We start from the raw sequence: 15590 nt of genomic DNA on the forward strand, positions 1-15590 counted from the left end.
AGGAGAGGCTCACGTCAGGTCACTGAGCCTACAGACAAGGGCTTAAGAGAACGCTAGTGTACGGTAGTGTGCCTGTGTGTGTGTGTGTGTGTGTGTGTGTGTGTGTGTGTGTGTGTGTCAGTTTGTGTGTGTGTGTGTGTGCGTGTGTGTGTGTTTTTGTTTGGACTCCATCAATGGGATTTAAGAGAAAACAGTAAGTAAAGTGTGCCTCCAGTGCTGTATCTACCTGGGATGGCCAGGTGTCTGACTGTATGTACCTGGGATGGCCAGGTTTCTGAGCGCGCTCAGACCGGCGTGCTGAACAGACACGTCACCCTCGTCCACGTGCTGCTCCAGGAGGGTCAGGATGTGAGGGACCACCCCCAGCTCTAACATCTTCACACAGTTACTATCTGAGAGAGAGATAGGGAGGGAGGGAGGGAGGGAGGGAGGGAGGGGAGAGATAATAAGGCATGATATGAAGGTAGAAGGAACAATTCCCACACAATAATATAGACATTGAACATTATCAATCACTCAATCAAGCAAACTTTATTTATAAAGCACAAGTCACACATTGAATGCAACTCCAAGTCCCGAACATAAAAACAATAGTAAATAAAATACAACACAATAAAACAAGAGGTAGGAGATAACAAAATAGATCAAATACAACACAATTAAAACCAGGAACAAAACGAGAAGTAGCAAGATGAGAAAGTAGACTAAGAATAAAGCAACAACTCACCGTTCCTGGCAAAGTTAGCGATGGCCAGCGCCCCGGACAGCTGCAGCTGAGTGTTGGAGGACTGCAGCCAGGAGAGCACGTCCTGGTACACCACCCCCGTACCCTCCCCGAAACACTTCTGCATGGAGTCGTCTGATAGACCACACACACAGGGCACTGGGGTGAGCAGCAGGTCAAGTTAACCACCAGTAACCATGGTAACCATGAACAGAAGGACCTGACTTTTTTTCTCTCTTGCAGTGAGGGACAGAGACAGAGAGACAGAGGGACAGAGGGACAGAGAGACAGAGAGACAGAGGGACAGAGAGACAGAGGGACAGAGAGACAGAGAGACAGAGAGACAGAGGGACAGAGGGACAGAGGGACAGAGAGACAGACTGACTAGAGACCCACCTCCCAGCAGGAGGGACAGAGGGACAGAGAGACAGAGAGACAGAGGGACAGAGTGACAGAGAGACAGAGGGACAGAGAGACAGAGAGACAGAGGGACAGAGGGACAGAGTGACAGAGAGACAGAGGGACAGAGAGACAGAATGACAGAGAGACAGAGGGACAGAGAGACAGAGGGACAGAGGGACAGAGAGACAGACTGACTAGAGACCCACCTCCCAGCAGGAGGGACAGAGGGACAGAGAGACAGAGAGACAGAGGGACAGAGGGACAGAGTGACAGAGAGACAGAGGGACAGAGGGACAGAGAGACAGAGGGACAGAGAGACAGACTGACTAGAGACCCACCTCCCAGCAGGAGGGAGACGATGAGGTTGGAGGCGATCTTGATGCTGCAGAGGTCGTGGGGGTCGGAGCCTCCCTGCAGCCCGCGGATCATCTCTGACAGGGCCTCCGGCACGCCCAGCTCCACGAACTGCAGCTTCAGCGCATCTGGCAACACAGGAGGCGTCTGTCATATTTGAAAGCTACTACATATAGTGTAAGATACCACCACTCATCCGTGATTAGACTTTGCTGAGGTGTCTGAAACTGAGGAATATCAAATAGAGTGCAAAATAACAGCATCCGCACACTCAAATACTGCAAAAATGTTGTGTTTATTGTGAGCTTTCGGTCATAGACTGCCTGAAGAAGGTCTACGACCGAAAGCACGCAATAAATGACGTTTCTTTACGCAGTGTTTGAGTGTGCGGATGGATGCTGTTGTTTTTTCACTCTAAAGCTACTACATATAGAATAAAATAGAATAGAAAGTGTTGGATCGTCCAGAAGTATGGACATAATTTGCCTTTAGCTTTCGCAGTGGTACACGCATTATTATCAAATAAATCGTGATCTTAGAATTATAAGGTTCTATCTCCGTTTAGGGAAGTTCAGAGATATTGAGCGTCAACGTTTTTACATTCCATTATGTTCTGTGAGATGGAACCTTGTATTTTATTAATTACTAACCCAAAAAATTCAACATTTTAAAAATAACACCACACAGGCATTGTTTGGCTAATCCATGGGAGGGTATTTGATTGGGAGTTTATTTTATTGTTTGATTCATTTGATTGGGTAAAAGTATGCATGCAGAGAGTGATTGGCTTAGATAGAAATGGGGGCGGGCTTAATGGAGGTAATCTGGGTGGCAGGGAATCGGAATGACAGTATAGAGCGAGATGGGAGTTGGTAAGTTGAGCTCTGAATGATTGTGTAGTTTGTTGAATCTTTTCTGTTAGTTCGTTCACTGTTAATTATTACATGTACTAATGGATCAATGTGTTTTCAGTTTTACAATCTGTTTATTAGAGGAAGAAGGAAATCAAACCGAATTGTGTCAGTCTCATCATTTCACCCGTACTGCCGGAGCAAGCAGAAAATTCACCATTCAGCTAAACTAGAGGGAGAGCTGAACAATTGTAAAACACCCGCTGACGACCGCAGGAGGACGGACCGTCAGTTAGCTAAGGAATACAAGCCCGGTTGGACGCAACAGAAGCTCCGGGAGGACAAGGATCCATTCACCGGAGATAAGAGCAAGCTAAAGCCTGGTCAGGTTAGGGACGGAGCCGCGGCGCCCGCAACTGTAGCTAACTAGCCACTTGCTAGCCAGCGTAGCATTAGCAAACTAAGCTAGCGTTAGCCCTGTTGTTGCAATAGCGCAGCAGGCACGCGGTAGAGCTTATAGCACTCAAAGCTACAGCTAACTAGGCCGGCAACGGAGCCGGGGCGCCCGCGACCGTAGCTAACTAGCCACTTGCTAGCCAGCATAGCATTAGCCAACTAAGCTAGCGTTAGCCCTGTTGTCGCAATAGCGCACAGGCACGCGGTAGAGCTTATAGCACTCTAAGCTACAGCTAGCTAGGCAGGCAAGGAGTGAAACAATCCACGGCTAGCTTCAACTGGTTAACCCAACTGCAAGAATCCACAGCCAGCTAGGCTAACCTACAAGACCCACCAAGAAAGGAATTGCGAGCTAATAGCAGCTACCCAGAGAGCTACCCACACCCAGCACTCTTCTCTGTGACTCTATTGACTGTTTGCATTAAAATAGGTTTGTGTGTACCTGGGTATTAAGTCGTCGGGGGGAGGAAAATCCTCTCCCACTTTATTATTTTATTTTTAGCAGTATCCCTGGGATGACCCCACGGTGAACCTGGTTCCGCTGCCGAAGACTAGTTAAGGAAGTGCAGGGACCAGCGCAAATCAGCTCAGGGAGTCAGAGAGGGCTGAAGATATAAGATAGAAAGACGAAACAGGTACACACAAGTTATTTCTGAGTCACAGGCAGAATGGAAGCACTAAGGACCGAAAGGGAAAAGTTGGCAGTCACTTTTGAGAGAGGATACCGCCACATCATCAGGTCAGTGGCATTGATGGGCGAAGATGACATGAAACGCGAGTGGATAGCGCTCCTATCAAACGCGAAGGACCTAAACTCTGCAGACGACAATTATGAGGAAGGTTTGCAGGCCAAAGCAAGTCAGGAACCTGAGACGGGTAACAGTCAGCTTCTTCAAGACATCACCAAGGCCGCTGAGGAGAGAGCTCAGAAGGTTGAACAGGTCGGTCACGTTTTAAAGGCCAACATGTGGACAAGGTTCGCGGGGGTCGAACTTTCATCCACAATTAGACGAGCAGAAAGGAGTCACGAAGGCGCGAAGAGGATCAGTCTAGAAGAGGCAACCCACGACGTTTGTAAAGAACGAAGCACACTCACAGAGAGCCTCATCATCAAAGCGCGAAGTCTGCTATCAAGCTGGGGGGAGTGGATCCCTGTAGTTGAGGCGTGCAACACGAGAAAGTCACTAGAGGAGCTGGAGGACAAAAGGGATGAACTTTGGGAAACGTTTGTGACTGAATTTGGAAGAGTTGAGAAGGAGAATACTGACAAAATGGCCGACAAGGCCGCCGCAGCAAAGCAAATGGCCACCGACGCTCTCGCCGAAGATGAGAGGAAAAGGGCCGACGTTCTCGCCGAAGATGAGAGGAAAAGGGCCGATGCTCTCGCCGAAGATGAGAGGAAAAGGGCCGATGCTCTCGCCGAAGATGAGAGGAAAAGGGCCGACGTTCTCGCCGAAGATGAGAGGAAAAGGGCCGACGTTCTCGCCGAAGAAGAGGCCAAAGATCGAGCGGCGAATAGAGAAAGGGCCGACGCTCTCGCCGAAGATGAGAGGAAAAGGGCCGACGTTCTCGCCGAAGAAGAGGCCAAAGATCGAGCGGCAAATAGAGAAAATAAAGAAGCCATCGCCAAGCTGGAAAGGAAAGCCGCTGAGGCAAGACTGAAGTCAGCTGATAGCGTGGCCGAGTTTGAGAAGGAGACAGCGAAGGTGAAATTGGGGGCCAAAGAAGAGATCGCTGAGGCAAGGCAGAAGGCGGCCGTGATTGAGTTGAAGGCAGCAGAAATAGCCGCTCAAGAGCGCGCCAAACTACTGGAGGCTCAGCGGGAAGCATGGGAACAAGCCCGGGAGGCAGGGCTGGAGAGCGCCACATATGGAGGCAACCGCACTAGAGCCAAGATCAAACTCCCTCCAACAAGGCTGCCCGTGTTCAGCGGGTGTATGAGAGATTTTCATCGCTGGCGGAAAGATTGGGAGAGCCTGCAGCAGCAGGGAGACCCATCGGGGTCGCCAGAGGTGAAGAAACTCCACCTTCTCGAGAGCATAGACCGAAAGGTTTTCGAGGAACTCAAACTCTCGAGCTACCGCTCAGCGGAGGACGTATTCAAAGCCTTGGAGAATCGGTTTGGAGACAAGGCAACCATCGCGCTGCAAATTATTGAGGAATTGGAAAGAATACCAGCGGTAAAAGGAAACCAGCCGAGGAAAGCGATCGACCTTATTCAGGCAGTGGAAAGAGCCCTCATGGACCTGACTGACTTAGGAGAAGTGGGCGCTATGAAGAACCCACTTGTAATTAAGGCCATCGAGAGCAAACTGCCAGATCGCGTGCAGGAAGGCTGGTTTACCTTTGTAACCGAACCCGAAAACCAAGTCACCCCAGACAAGCAATTCGATGCTCTTCTTCTGTTTCTGAAAAGGCAGGAAGTAATCCTCGAAAGGATGGCGCGAATCCGAGGCTCCACAGAAACCTCTGGGGGAACACCGGAGAGGCCAGTCAGATGGGAGAAGAGGGCATTCACGAGGGCCACGGAGAAAGACTCACCGGTAGATGAAGAAGAGGAGGAACATCGAGGTGAAACCAGAGTCACGGGCAGGAACTCGGAAAGAAGAGAAGAGTGTGACATCTGTGGAAGCGATCAGCACGGTGGCAAAATATTCTTCTGCCAAAAGTTCAAGAGTGTCAGTCTGGCAGAGAAACGAGCCATAGTAAGGCAAAGCAAAGCCTGTCAGAAATGTTTGGGCATGCACGGCGCCGACGGGGAGTGTAGTAACCGGTACCTGTGCAGAGTGTGCAAGCGGGATGAAGGAAGGGCAAGTCATCACTACCTTCTGTGTCCCGAGTGGAGTGAGGGAAAGAAGACAGGGCCAGGGTTCGCTGACAAGCAACGAGAATTCCTGGATTCTTTGGGACTCAACCCTGAACAGGAGAGGAGGGCGAAGGCATTCACCAGTAAGGCTTCGATGACGCTGAGCGCGGGCGCAGAAGGCGGAAGTCTCTTCGCAGAGGATGGGCCAGAGGAACATCCAGTACTAATGATGATATTGACAGTCAAAACAGAAGATGGATATGCCCTGGGAACTCTCATAGACCTCGCCTCCGACACAAATTATATCACCAACCGGGCCGCCGATCGGCTCCGACTGGAGCGGAAGCAAGTAACACTGACTGTGCATGGAGTCGGTGGAATGAAGGTCAAGGTCAAGACTAATAAGTACCTGCTAAAGGTCAGAGCGTGGAGCAACAACAGATGGAGTCCCCACGAGATGGTATGCTACGGGCTCGACACAATCGCTCGTGCAGACAAGGTCATCAGTCCAGAGCGACTCTGTAAGTTCTTCCCTGGGGTCGAGAAGGAAGAGCTGGTCCGACCTAAGGAAATCGAGCTCTTGATCAGCCACCGAGAGGGACGACTCGCTCCACGGTGGAGAAGAGGGACGGGAGACTTGGTGCTGTGGGACGGGCCTCTGGGGAAGACCGTGGGAGGAACGCACCCAGACCTGTTTGAAAGTTGGGAAAGATCCGCACACAACTCCCAGACGCACTTTGCGCGTTCTCTGAGAACGGAGGCAGTAAGATTTGAGGAGATCCCCTGCAAGACGCCCAGCGCAAAAGAAGAGGATGGAGACCAGAAGCCGCAAGGTCATGAAAAGACCGGGAGAACAGCTGCAAGCAGCAAAGAGGTCCTCGAGTGGTGGAGCTGGGATAGCATCAGCGCCGCGTGCGAGCCAAAGTGTGGAGGGTGTCGCTGCGGAAATTGTCAGCCGGGCGGGAAAGAGATGACTCTCGCAGAGGAAAAGAAGATCAAAACCTGCGCAATTACCCGCGTCAACATCGGGGACAAGCCAGCCGGATGCATCGCCCAGCTGGCCATGAGGAAGACGGCAAGGCTGCCAGAGGTCGCCCACCTAAAAGAAGAGCGGAGAGCACTTGAGGAGGACACCTATGTAGACGACATTCTAGCGTCTCATGGCGACAGGAGAGAGCTGAGGAGCATCACGGAGGGAATCGAGAGGACGCTCAACGCTGGAGGTTTCGCTCCGGAACCACGGATCCAGTCGGGTCAAAGTGGGAGGAGCAAAGAGGGCCAGCCTGCAGAAACGAGGGCCAATGTGGAGCCAGAGTCAGAGGTGTTGGTGCTGGCTGATCAGCTGAGCGAGGAAACATCCAGGGGAGTGGCTGTAAGTGCTCGAGACAGCGTGAGCATGCTGCAACGGAAAGCGTTCACTGCAGCTGTAACACGCGCTCAGGCGAGGAAGGGGCTGGACCCGAAATGCGGCATTGAGGAGGAAGCAAATGCAAAGGGGACATCCACACCGGTTGGGAGTTCCAGGGACCCCGAGCATGAGAGGGAGAGGCTCTGGGGCGCTGCTCTCATGGACCTGATTGAGCCAGAACGCTTCAGTGAGATAGGCAGGCTCATTCGGGTAGTTGGGTGGGTCCGGCGAGCTGTTAGGCAGTGGTTGGTTTGCAGGAGGGCTCCAGAAGACGCAAAGTGGGAGGCTACACGCCCGAGGGAGACAAGAAGCGGAGTTAGCCTCGGCGTCCAGGAGCTGAACGCAGCGTTCCGCGACCTGTGTCTGGCTGCACAGGATGGAACAGAGTTTCCTAAGACGACTTGGGACAGACTGGTAGTTGAGAGGGTCGAAGGGCCGGGGCTGCTGGTGTGTTCCGGAGGAATCCAGGAGGCGAAGGAGGTGGGAATCCCACTTGTCCCCTACACTGCATGGATCAGCACTCTGTTGGCAGGGGAGGCCCATGGGGCGAACCACGAGGGGTTGGCTGGCACCCTATTGAAGATGCGCAAGAAGGCGTGGGTGATTCAGGACGAGGAAGGAGCGAGGGCCACGATCTCTTCCCAACGCTCGACCGAGACGTTGGGCGGGTGGTCGTGCTGCTTCCCGTGGAGGAGCAGTAGAAAATAACTGTATTAAAGAGAGGGAAAGTTGTGGTCCATTTAGGCACAAAGGACCAATGGACCAAGTGGGAGGTGTTTGGCTAATCCATGGGAGGGTATTTGATTGGGAGTTTATTTTATTGTTTGATTCATTTGATTGGGTAAAAGTATGCATGCAGAGAGTGATTGGCTTAGATAGAAATGGGGGCGGGCTTAATGGAGGTAATCTGGGTGGCAGGGAATCGGAATGACAGTATAGAGCGAGATGGGAGTTGGTAAGTTGAGCTCTGAATGATTGTGTAGTTTGTTGAATCTTTTCTGTTAGTTCGTTCACTGTTAATTATTACATGTACTAATGGATCAATGTGTTTTCAGTTTTACAATCTGTTTATTAGAGGAAGAAGGAAATCAAACCGAATTGTGTCAGTCTCATCATTTCACCCGTACTGCCGGAGCAAGCAGAAAATTCACCATTCAGCTAAACTAGAGGGAGAGCTGAACAGGCATTAATAAACACCTAATGGATCAGATTATGTAAAAAAAAAAAAAAAAAAAAAAAATGGAGATAGAACCTCATAATTCTAACATCACGAAATGTTGATCATCAACGACTAGTCACTGTGTGGCCCAGCCTCACCACTCTCTCCCAGCGCTCCCAGCACCTCCAGTATGATGTGTCGGCGCTCCGCGTCGGGGGCCCGCCTCAGCTGGAACGTCAGGACCTCGGCCACGCCTACTTCAACCAGGGCCTCCCGCGCCGTGTCTGGAGGGGAGGAGAGGGGGGGGGGGGGTAGAGTTCAAAGTTCAAACAAGACTAGCCATGGATTATAATGGACCTATCGCTAAGCCACGCCCCAAAATACGTCCAATCATATCACAGCAAAAGTCACGACAGGCAGAAAACTCGGACAAACAACTCGCTAATATATATATGTAATAAAAGCCATTGTAAGTCATTGAATGTCATTCAGTCACGGCCGGTCAGTCAGTCACTGTCAGTGAAGCGTTGTTGGTTTGTCTGAGTTTTTTCAAAGGGGGCGTGGCTTAGCGATAGGTCCATTATGATCTGATTCTGATATTTGATGACACATTATCCCACTGGTAGAGCAAATTGAAATGTATCTGGCTAATACATTTCTAATTGGCTAATGTATCTTTAGATACTCTATTGAAACAAACAGCAGTTTACCCCCCAGCCCCTCTCCTCCATCCACTCATTCAGAGCGCCTCTAACAGTGCCTGGAGATCCTAAACGAACGCCTGTCCTCACCCATGTCGGCAAGGTTACAGAGGGCGAGGAGACACACGTTGACCAGGGGGTCGTTCTCGGGGTACTCCCTCATGATGGCCACTAGCCGGGGGATCACCCCACTCTGCACCAGCTGGTCCTGCTGGGAGGCTGGGAGACATGACAGGATGGAGGGAGGGAGAGAGGGAGAGAGGGAGAGAGAGAGAGGGAGAGAGGGGGGGGTGGGGAGGAGGGAGCAAATAGAGTGCGAGAGAGAGAGAGAGGGAGAGGGAAAGGGAGAGAGGGAGAGGGAGAGGGAGAGGGAGAGAGATAGGGAGAGGGAGAGGGAGAGGGAGAGAGGGAGATAATAAGAGAGGTGGAAAAACACACACACACACACACAACCACCAAACCCACAGGACTATGCATTGGAGTGCGACTGGACTGCGATTGCTGACTAAGTAAACATCAGTAGATTCATCATGGTCACGTCACTGGGAGGTGTCAGGTCCCTGGTCCCTCAGGAGGTTGTCATCCTCACTCACTGTTGTCGAAGCAGATGCGTCCAATGGCGCGGCCCGTGGACAGCAGCAGCTCCTGGTCGGCACAGTTCAGCAGCGGCACCAGGGCCGTCACCAGGCCCGCCTCGATGCACGGCTCCCTCACCGTGGCTGACACACACACACACACACACACACACACAGACAGACAGACAGACAGACAGGCACGCACACAGACAGACAGACAGACAGACAGGCACGCACACACACACACACACACACACACACACACACACACACACACACACAGACAGAGGACGGACGGACAGCCAGGCACAAATGTGCAGAGAAAGCAGACAGATAATTAAGAACAGGGATGTGTACAGAGGGCCACAGCAGACCTCACTATGCATACAGATCAACTGCATATTCAATAAAAGAGCACATTAGCATATGCCATATCTAGGATTTACAAAGGGCAAATTTGTAGAGTTAATGAATGAGTTTATGAATAGAATGAAAAGAGCAGATGAAACCACTCTTCTGTTTGAGCTGCCTATCAAACACAATAGATTAGACCCTTTAAACGCATCACCAGCACCCAAAAGGAAATCAGCTCCCTATTTCAATCACAGAGTCTTTCAAGCTCTCTGTAGGCTACTGTGAATCAGGGAACTACGACTGAGAACCTAAGCGCCAAGGTACAGCTCTCACTAACCCCCATTCAACTAACCACAGGGGGTGGATGAGTTTTTGATTAACTGAATCAAGTGTGTTACTGCTGGGCTACTGGGAACAAAATGTGCATACCCTGGATGGGGGGTCATCCGGGAACAAAGTGAACAGGAAGTAGATTGTCCTACAAAGACACGTAGATTTAGATTTAGTAATCTAAAAATGTATTAGACCCCTATACTTTCTTTTATTTCTTTTTTGTTTCTTTTTATTATTACTACTCGATCTTTTCAGTTTGTAAAGCGTCTTTGAGTGTCTAGAAAAGCGCTATATAAGTCTAATGTATTATTATTATTATTATTATTATTATTATTATTATTATTATTATTATTACCTTCCCTGGCCATCTCTGCCACCACCAGGGCCACCTGCGAGGTGAGGGCGCCTTCCTGCCTGAGGGACTGGGCCAACGTAGGCAGAATGCCACTCTCAACGATCTCCACAGCAGCACCCTTCTCTAGGATCACATAACACACACACGACTCATAACTCAGTTATTCTGTAATATGGACATGGGATCAAAATCGAATAATTTCCTGTCCAACCTAGGAAGAAGAAAAATTGCATCTACATGACAAGTGGCTTGAAAATATTCTCATCACACATTATACGCAACATTCTCTATGTGTATATCACCTATCGACCTATAACAAAACGTTATCATTGAAAACCATTCAAACCATTCAGTAATTTTCCAGCAGTGTTTTTGTGAATGCAACTGTGGAAGCACAGAATGTTGTGTCGAGTATCCTTTTCTGAGGATTCCAGTTGGATTTTGTGCGGCAGAGAGCGTCTTGACCTTTTCAGGAGGGACCAAAAGAAAGCTAAGATAGAACCCTGTATTGTAATTGAGGGGGAGGTTTTCATCGTAGCAGCAACATGTAACAGAGAGAGGAAAACCAGGATTAGTGGAAACCCACATGTTCTGTCAGAGAAGGTCACAACAGCTGAGGGGGAAGCCTGGCCAGGGTAGGCCCTGCTGCTATGGCAACATAGCTGCCTGTGCAACTTCAGATACACAGAGAGAGAGAGAGAGAGAGAGAGAGAGAGAGAGAGAGAGAGAGAGAGAGAGAGAGAGAGAGAGAGAGAGAGAGAGAGAGAGAGAGAGAGAGAGAGAGAGAGAGAGAGAAAGAGAGAGAAAGAGAGATAGTCTCTCCCTCTCCATCGCTACCCACTTGGGTGTGGGAGGGCCAGGCTTGATCATTAGTGTGTATGCCCTCTCCACAGACAGACACTCTGACTCAAAGTGAGAGAGTCCCAGAGGTGTTGCAGAAACAGACACAGCACCTTGGCTCTCCGCAGCGCTGTGATGTTTAATGAATACAGAGGAGAGACAGCAGGGGGTGTTACCAACACTCTCCTGTATCTTTCTCTCACGTCTGCCTGGGCAACAGAGATTTTTATAGCTGGAGATTCAGGGCAAGGCTGTGCTAGGCATCTGGCTCTGATAATATCTAATACCCACACCTCCTCTGATAATATCTAATACCCACACCTAAGACATAGGGGTGTAACGGGACACAACAATTTCGGTGTGTACCGCGGTTTTTAAGTCACGCTTCGGTATTCGGTTTTCGGTACAGGAGGGTAAAAATTCACAAAACATATATATATATATGTATAATAATATATTATTATCAAACAGTGGTTTACTGAACAAACAGTGGCTCTTCCTTTCTTAATTAAGAAAGCAGGTGCCTTGGATAAATCGTGGCCAACTGTAGTTTGTGCTTGTTTATAGGGCTTATAAGGGCTGGTATGATTTGCTGGCTGAAATGTGGACGAGAGGGAACTACGTAACGAGGCTTGATTACTTTCAACATTATGTTTAAAACCTGTGTTCGACAACGGAATATAGTCCGCTGCTATAAAAACACCTTTGGCGTTTGTTATTGCTTTGGTCCGGTCTGAATTGTTAGCGAGAGGCTGCTTAAATGCCATTGTGAGCTAGGTTTGCACTTGATGATGATTGAGCAAGTTCGACGTACAGCCAGGCCTACACCCGATCGCAGTTGAACAATGCCGGCATATAGCTTTGGTCTGATCTACCTGTCTTTGTCCATCGTCATTGTAGGTAACTGAGAAACTGTAATTTTCCCAAACAGGAGACTTAAGGGATGCTGGATTTCACACAAACGAGTGCTAACAAACGTGATAACAATAACTGTGCACTCGCATCTGCCTGAATGAGGAATCGAAAACGGCATCAGTTTAAACTTAATTTGTCCTACCGTTCACAATATTATTTATGAGAATACATTTCATAACATTGTTTAATAATTACAGATCCAATTAAATATGATTCCTGATTAAACTGTACAACATATTTTTGTGTGCACTCCAGAGAACTCTTCATATATAGTGAGAGGTCATAGCGTTTCTGGAGAACAACATGAGAACAGGTCAAGAGAACATGTCAGGAGTCCTCTGAGATTGACAGGTCTTTGATAGGTGCAGTTGTTAGTGTAGACGTGTGCAGAAACTCACTCTTCTCCAGCAGCACAGCCAGTAAGGTGTCCAGATGAGGCTTCAGCTCCTCCTCGATCAGCTCTGTGCTCACAGTGATGGCCCTCAGGGCTTCACTCAGAGAGTCTATACACACACACACACACGCACGCGCACACACACACACACACACACACACACACACACACATACACACACGTACGCACACATACACATGTACGCACACACACACACACACACACACACACACACACATACGCACACACACACACACGTACACACGTACACATACACACACACATACACACACACAAACAGTATATCAAGTCATATCCTTCTTGGGCACACACTATATATATATATATACACCCACACATGAACCCAAGACATTTCAATCTCAATCTCTGATTTACCATTGCGGATACAGGTCAATACTACAGTACAAATGGTATTGCACTAATTTGTCAACTGTCAATAATCAGTTAATTACAGAAGTGCTGAGTAAACTTGTCTGATGCTGAGTGACTCAATCCAGCAGACCACAGGAAGCTGCTCTTATGTTGATTCTGGATATTTCTGGACAACTGAGTCCCCCAAAGGCACTGCATCGATTGCAAATTAATTTTGCTGCAATGCATCTCAGCCAAATATAGTGGAACATATATAATATTGTCACTTGGTATGGGTTTGCCAGCACTCTGCTGTGCATCCTGCCTAACAACTCCCCCTAACTAACCTGTAACGATATTGATGATAAATTCAGACCTCTCTGGCATTATTGCTAAACAAACACTCAGAATGATGTGCACAAATTAAAACTAATCCACAGACGTCATTTGATCCGCAAATGCAAATCTGACCGTTCTAACCGTAACGTGTTCTATTGACATTATTAGAAACCTACACAAAGCAATGCTTTTATTCAAACCATTTAGACAGACATCATGAGTTGAGATCAACAATAGCTTGTCAATCGTAGCTGGAATATATTGTAGTGAACAAAGGGGTAAAGTGTCTTGCCCTAAGCGGGTATTGACCTCACAACCTTCTGCTTAGAAACTGGCTGCCCTATCTACTTTTATGATTAGGCTACATAGAGAATAAAGTGGGTGTCCTAATAGGGCAATGATTCAACTATTATCTACTGCAGGCTACCCATTAAGGTTATTGCTATAGCGTAGGTGCTTTAGCCTTGCTTAAAAAAGCGACTTCGTTTTATCAGATGGATAATGTGCTGTGTTTGTATTGCTCTGTTGCTGGCTGAGGACTGAGACATGTTCCAGTGTGCTCCTTGTGTTTGAAACCCAGTGCGCTTGCTTGAAGGGCAGATACCCGCCCCGGGCTGCCTTTGACCCATGCGTTCTTCACATGTGGTTTTGTGGCTGGACAGACCAAGGTGGAGGAACAAGGAAAGTGGATTATTGACAGCAGCCAAGTTGAGGGGGCATGAGAGGGGATGGCATCCCCCCTGAAATAAAAACAGTCAAAATCATCCCCGTTCTAAAACTGACACCCCCCCCCTTTACATCCCTTATGTCATTTTATCAATGAACGTGGTATTACTGCTATTTCAACATTTAGTTTTGCGCATATTGAGTAAAATACTGTGGGCACGCACGCGTGCAATGACATTTTTACCAAGTTACTGACACTGAAGTCACTGACGCTGTGGGGATGCAAAAATTGTCCCCATATGATAAAATCCACCATCCCCCCCAGATTTTCTTTTACAACTTCAGTACTGATTATTGACACAAGCCACCACTGTCGAAATGAACCCGGGTGACGTCACACTTCAATGTGTCCATTGGCATCATGCTTCATGTCCCCTAAGCCATGTAAAAAGCTACCCATCTCTACCAACCATTTACAAAAGACTTGTGTGACAACACAAATTGCTCGTGATTGGCCTCGCCATCTTAACAGCAGGGAGGGAGGAAGACACAGTAAGACAACGCTAAGCTGCCTGCGCCACCACCGGACGCTTCCTACAGAAGGCCACTGGAGTGGACAGGGCCGCAGTCTGAGTGTAATCACTTCAGCTTATCCCCGGTAAGAAGTGTGAAGAAATAGACCCACAGTCGGGACAATAAGGGAGATATGAACAGTGCCAAACAACCCCGTCACCATTTGTCTTTCAGATCTGTGGGCAGGTGGGATGGGGCCAGTGTGTGTGTGTGTGTGGGATCAGTATGACAGAGAGACATAGGGACCCCCATAGTCCGCCATACAACGGCAGGTCCCACTAACATCTCAAGCCCCACAGCTCTCCCTCTCTCTCTCTTCCCTCTCTCTCTCTCTTCCCTCTCTCTCTCTCTTCCCTCTCTCTCTCTCTTCCCTCTCTCTCTCTCTTCCCTCTCTCTCTCTTCCCTCGGCTCCTTCTCCTTCTGTCTCGGTTGCTAAGGAGACAGCCCCCCCCCCCCTGTGTCCTGTCTCTGTCTATGTTACCGTGGGGTACCACAGTAACCTGGGACAGTAACCATGTTACTTTGACCTTTCCAACTTATTTAACGGAACCTAGGATGGAACCTACATCCTTGTGGATCTCTCCTCCCCCACCCTTCTTCAAACAGTGTCTACCTTACTGAATGTATACACACACACACACACACACACACATGCACGCATGCACGCACACACACAGCCGACATATAAGATATTTTGCTACTCACCCATGTCTTCCATGGCTGCCAGTCTGAAGGCTCTCTCTCTCTCTCTGTATCCCCTGTGTCTTAATACCGGCTGTCTGATTATCTCTCTGCTGCTGCTGCTGCTGCTGCTCCTGTGTGTGTGTGTGTGTGTGTGTGTGTGTTTATGTGTGTGTGTGTGTGTGTGTTTGGCTCAGTAATGAGAGAGGAGCAGCCTTCCCTCCTTCAGGGCTAGCTGTGCTAGCGGCTCATAGCGTCCAGCTCAGATGCTGCTTCAGTCACACACAAACACACACTTCAGTCACACACACACAAACGCACACTTCAGTCAC

General features: G+C 48.9%; 1 protein-coding gene across 1 annotated transcript in view; it reads right to left on the bottom strand.

Moving 5' to 3' along the window:
* LOC308158669 (rap1 GTPase-GDP dissociation stimulator 1-B) overlaps positions 1-15295 on the bottom strand; it is a gene marked incomplete at both ends in the record, with an annotated part of 18192 nt that extends 2897 nt beyond the window's left edge. The window contains 9 exon segments of the mRNA XM_080532356.1: positions 258-392; positions 728-859; positions 1465-1608; positions 8319-8444; positions 8952-9080; positions 9455-9580; positions 10479-10601; positions 12632-12736; positions 15283-15295. Coding sequence (XP_080388482.1) covers positions 258-392; positions 728-859; positions 1465-1608; positions 8319-8444; positions 8952-9080; positions 9455-9580; positions 10479-10601; positions 12632-12736; positions 15283-15295 — 1033 coding nt within the window.
* Positions 15296-15590: the final 295 nt, after the last annotated feature.

This window comes from Nansenia antarctica (genome assembly GCF_963989245.1).
Source record: "Nansenia antarctica genome assembly, chromosome: 1".
In the NCBI taxonomy this organism is placed as follows: Eukaryota; Metazoa; Chordata; class Actinopteri; order Argentiniformes; family Microstomatidae; genus Nansenia; species Nansenia antarctica.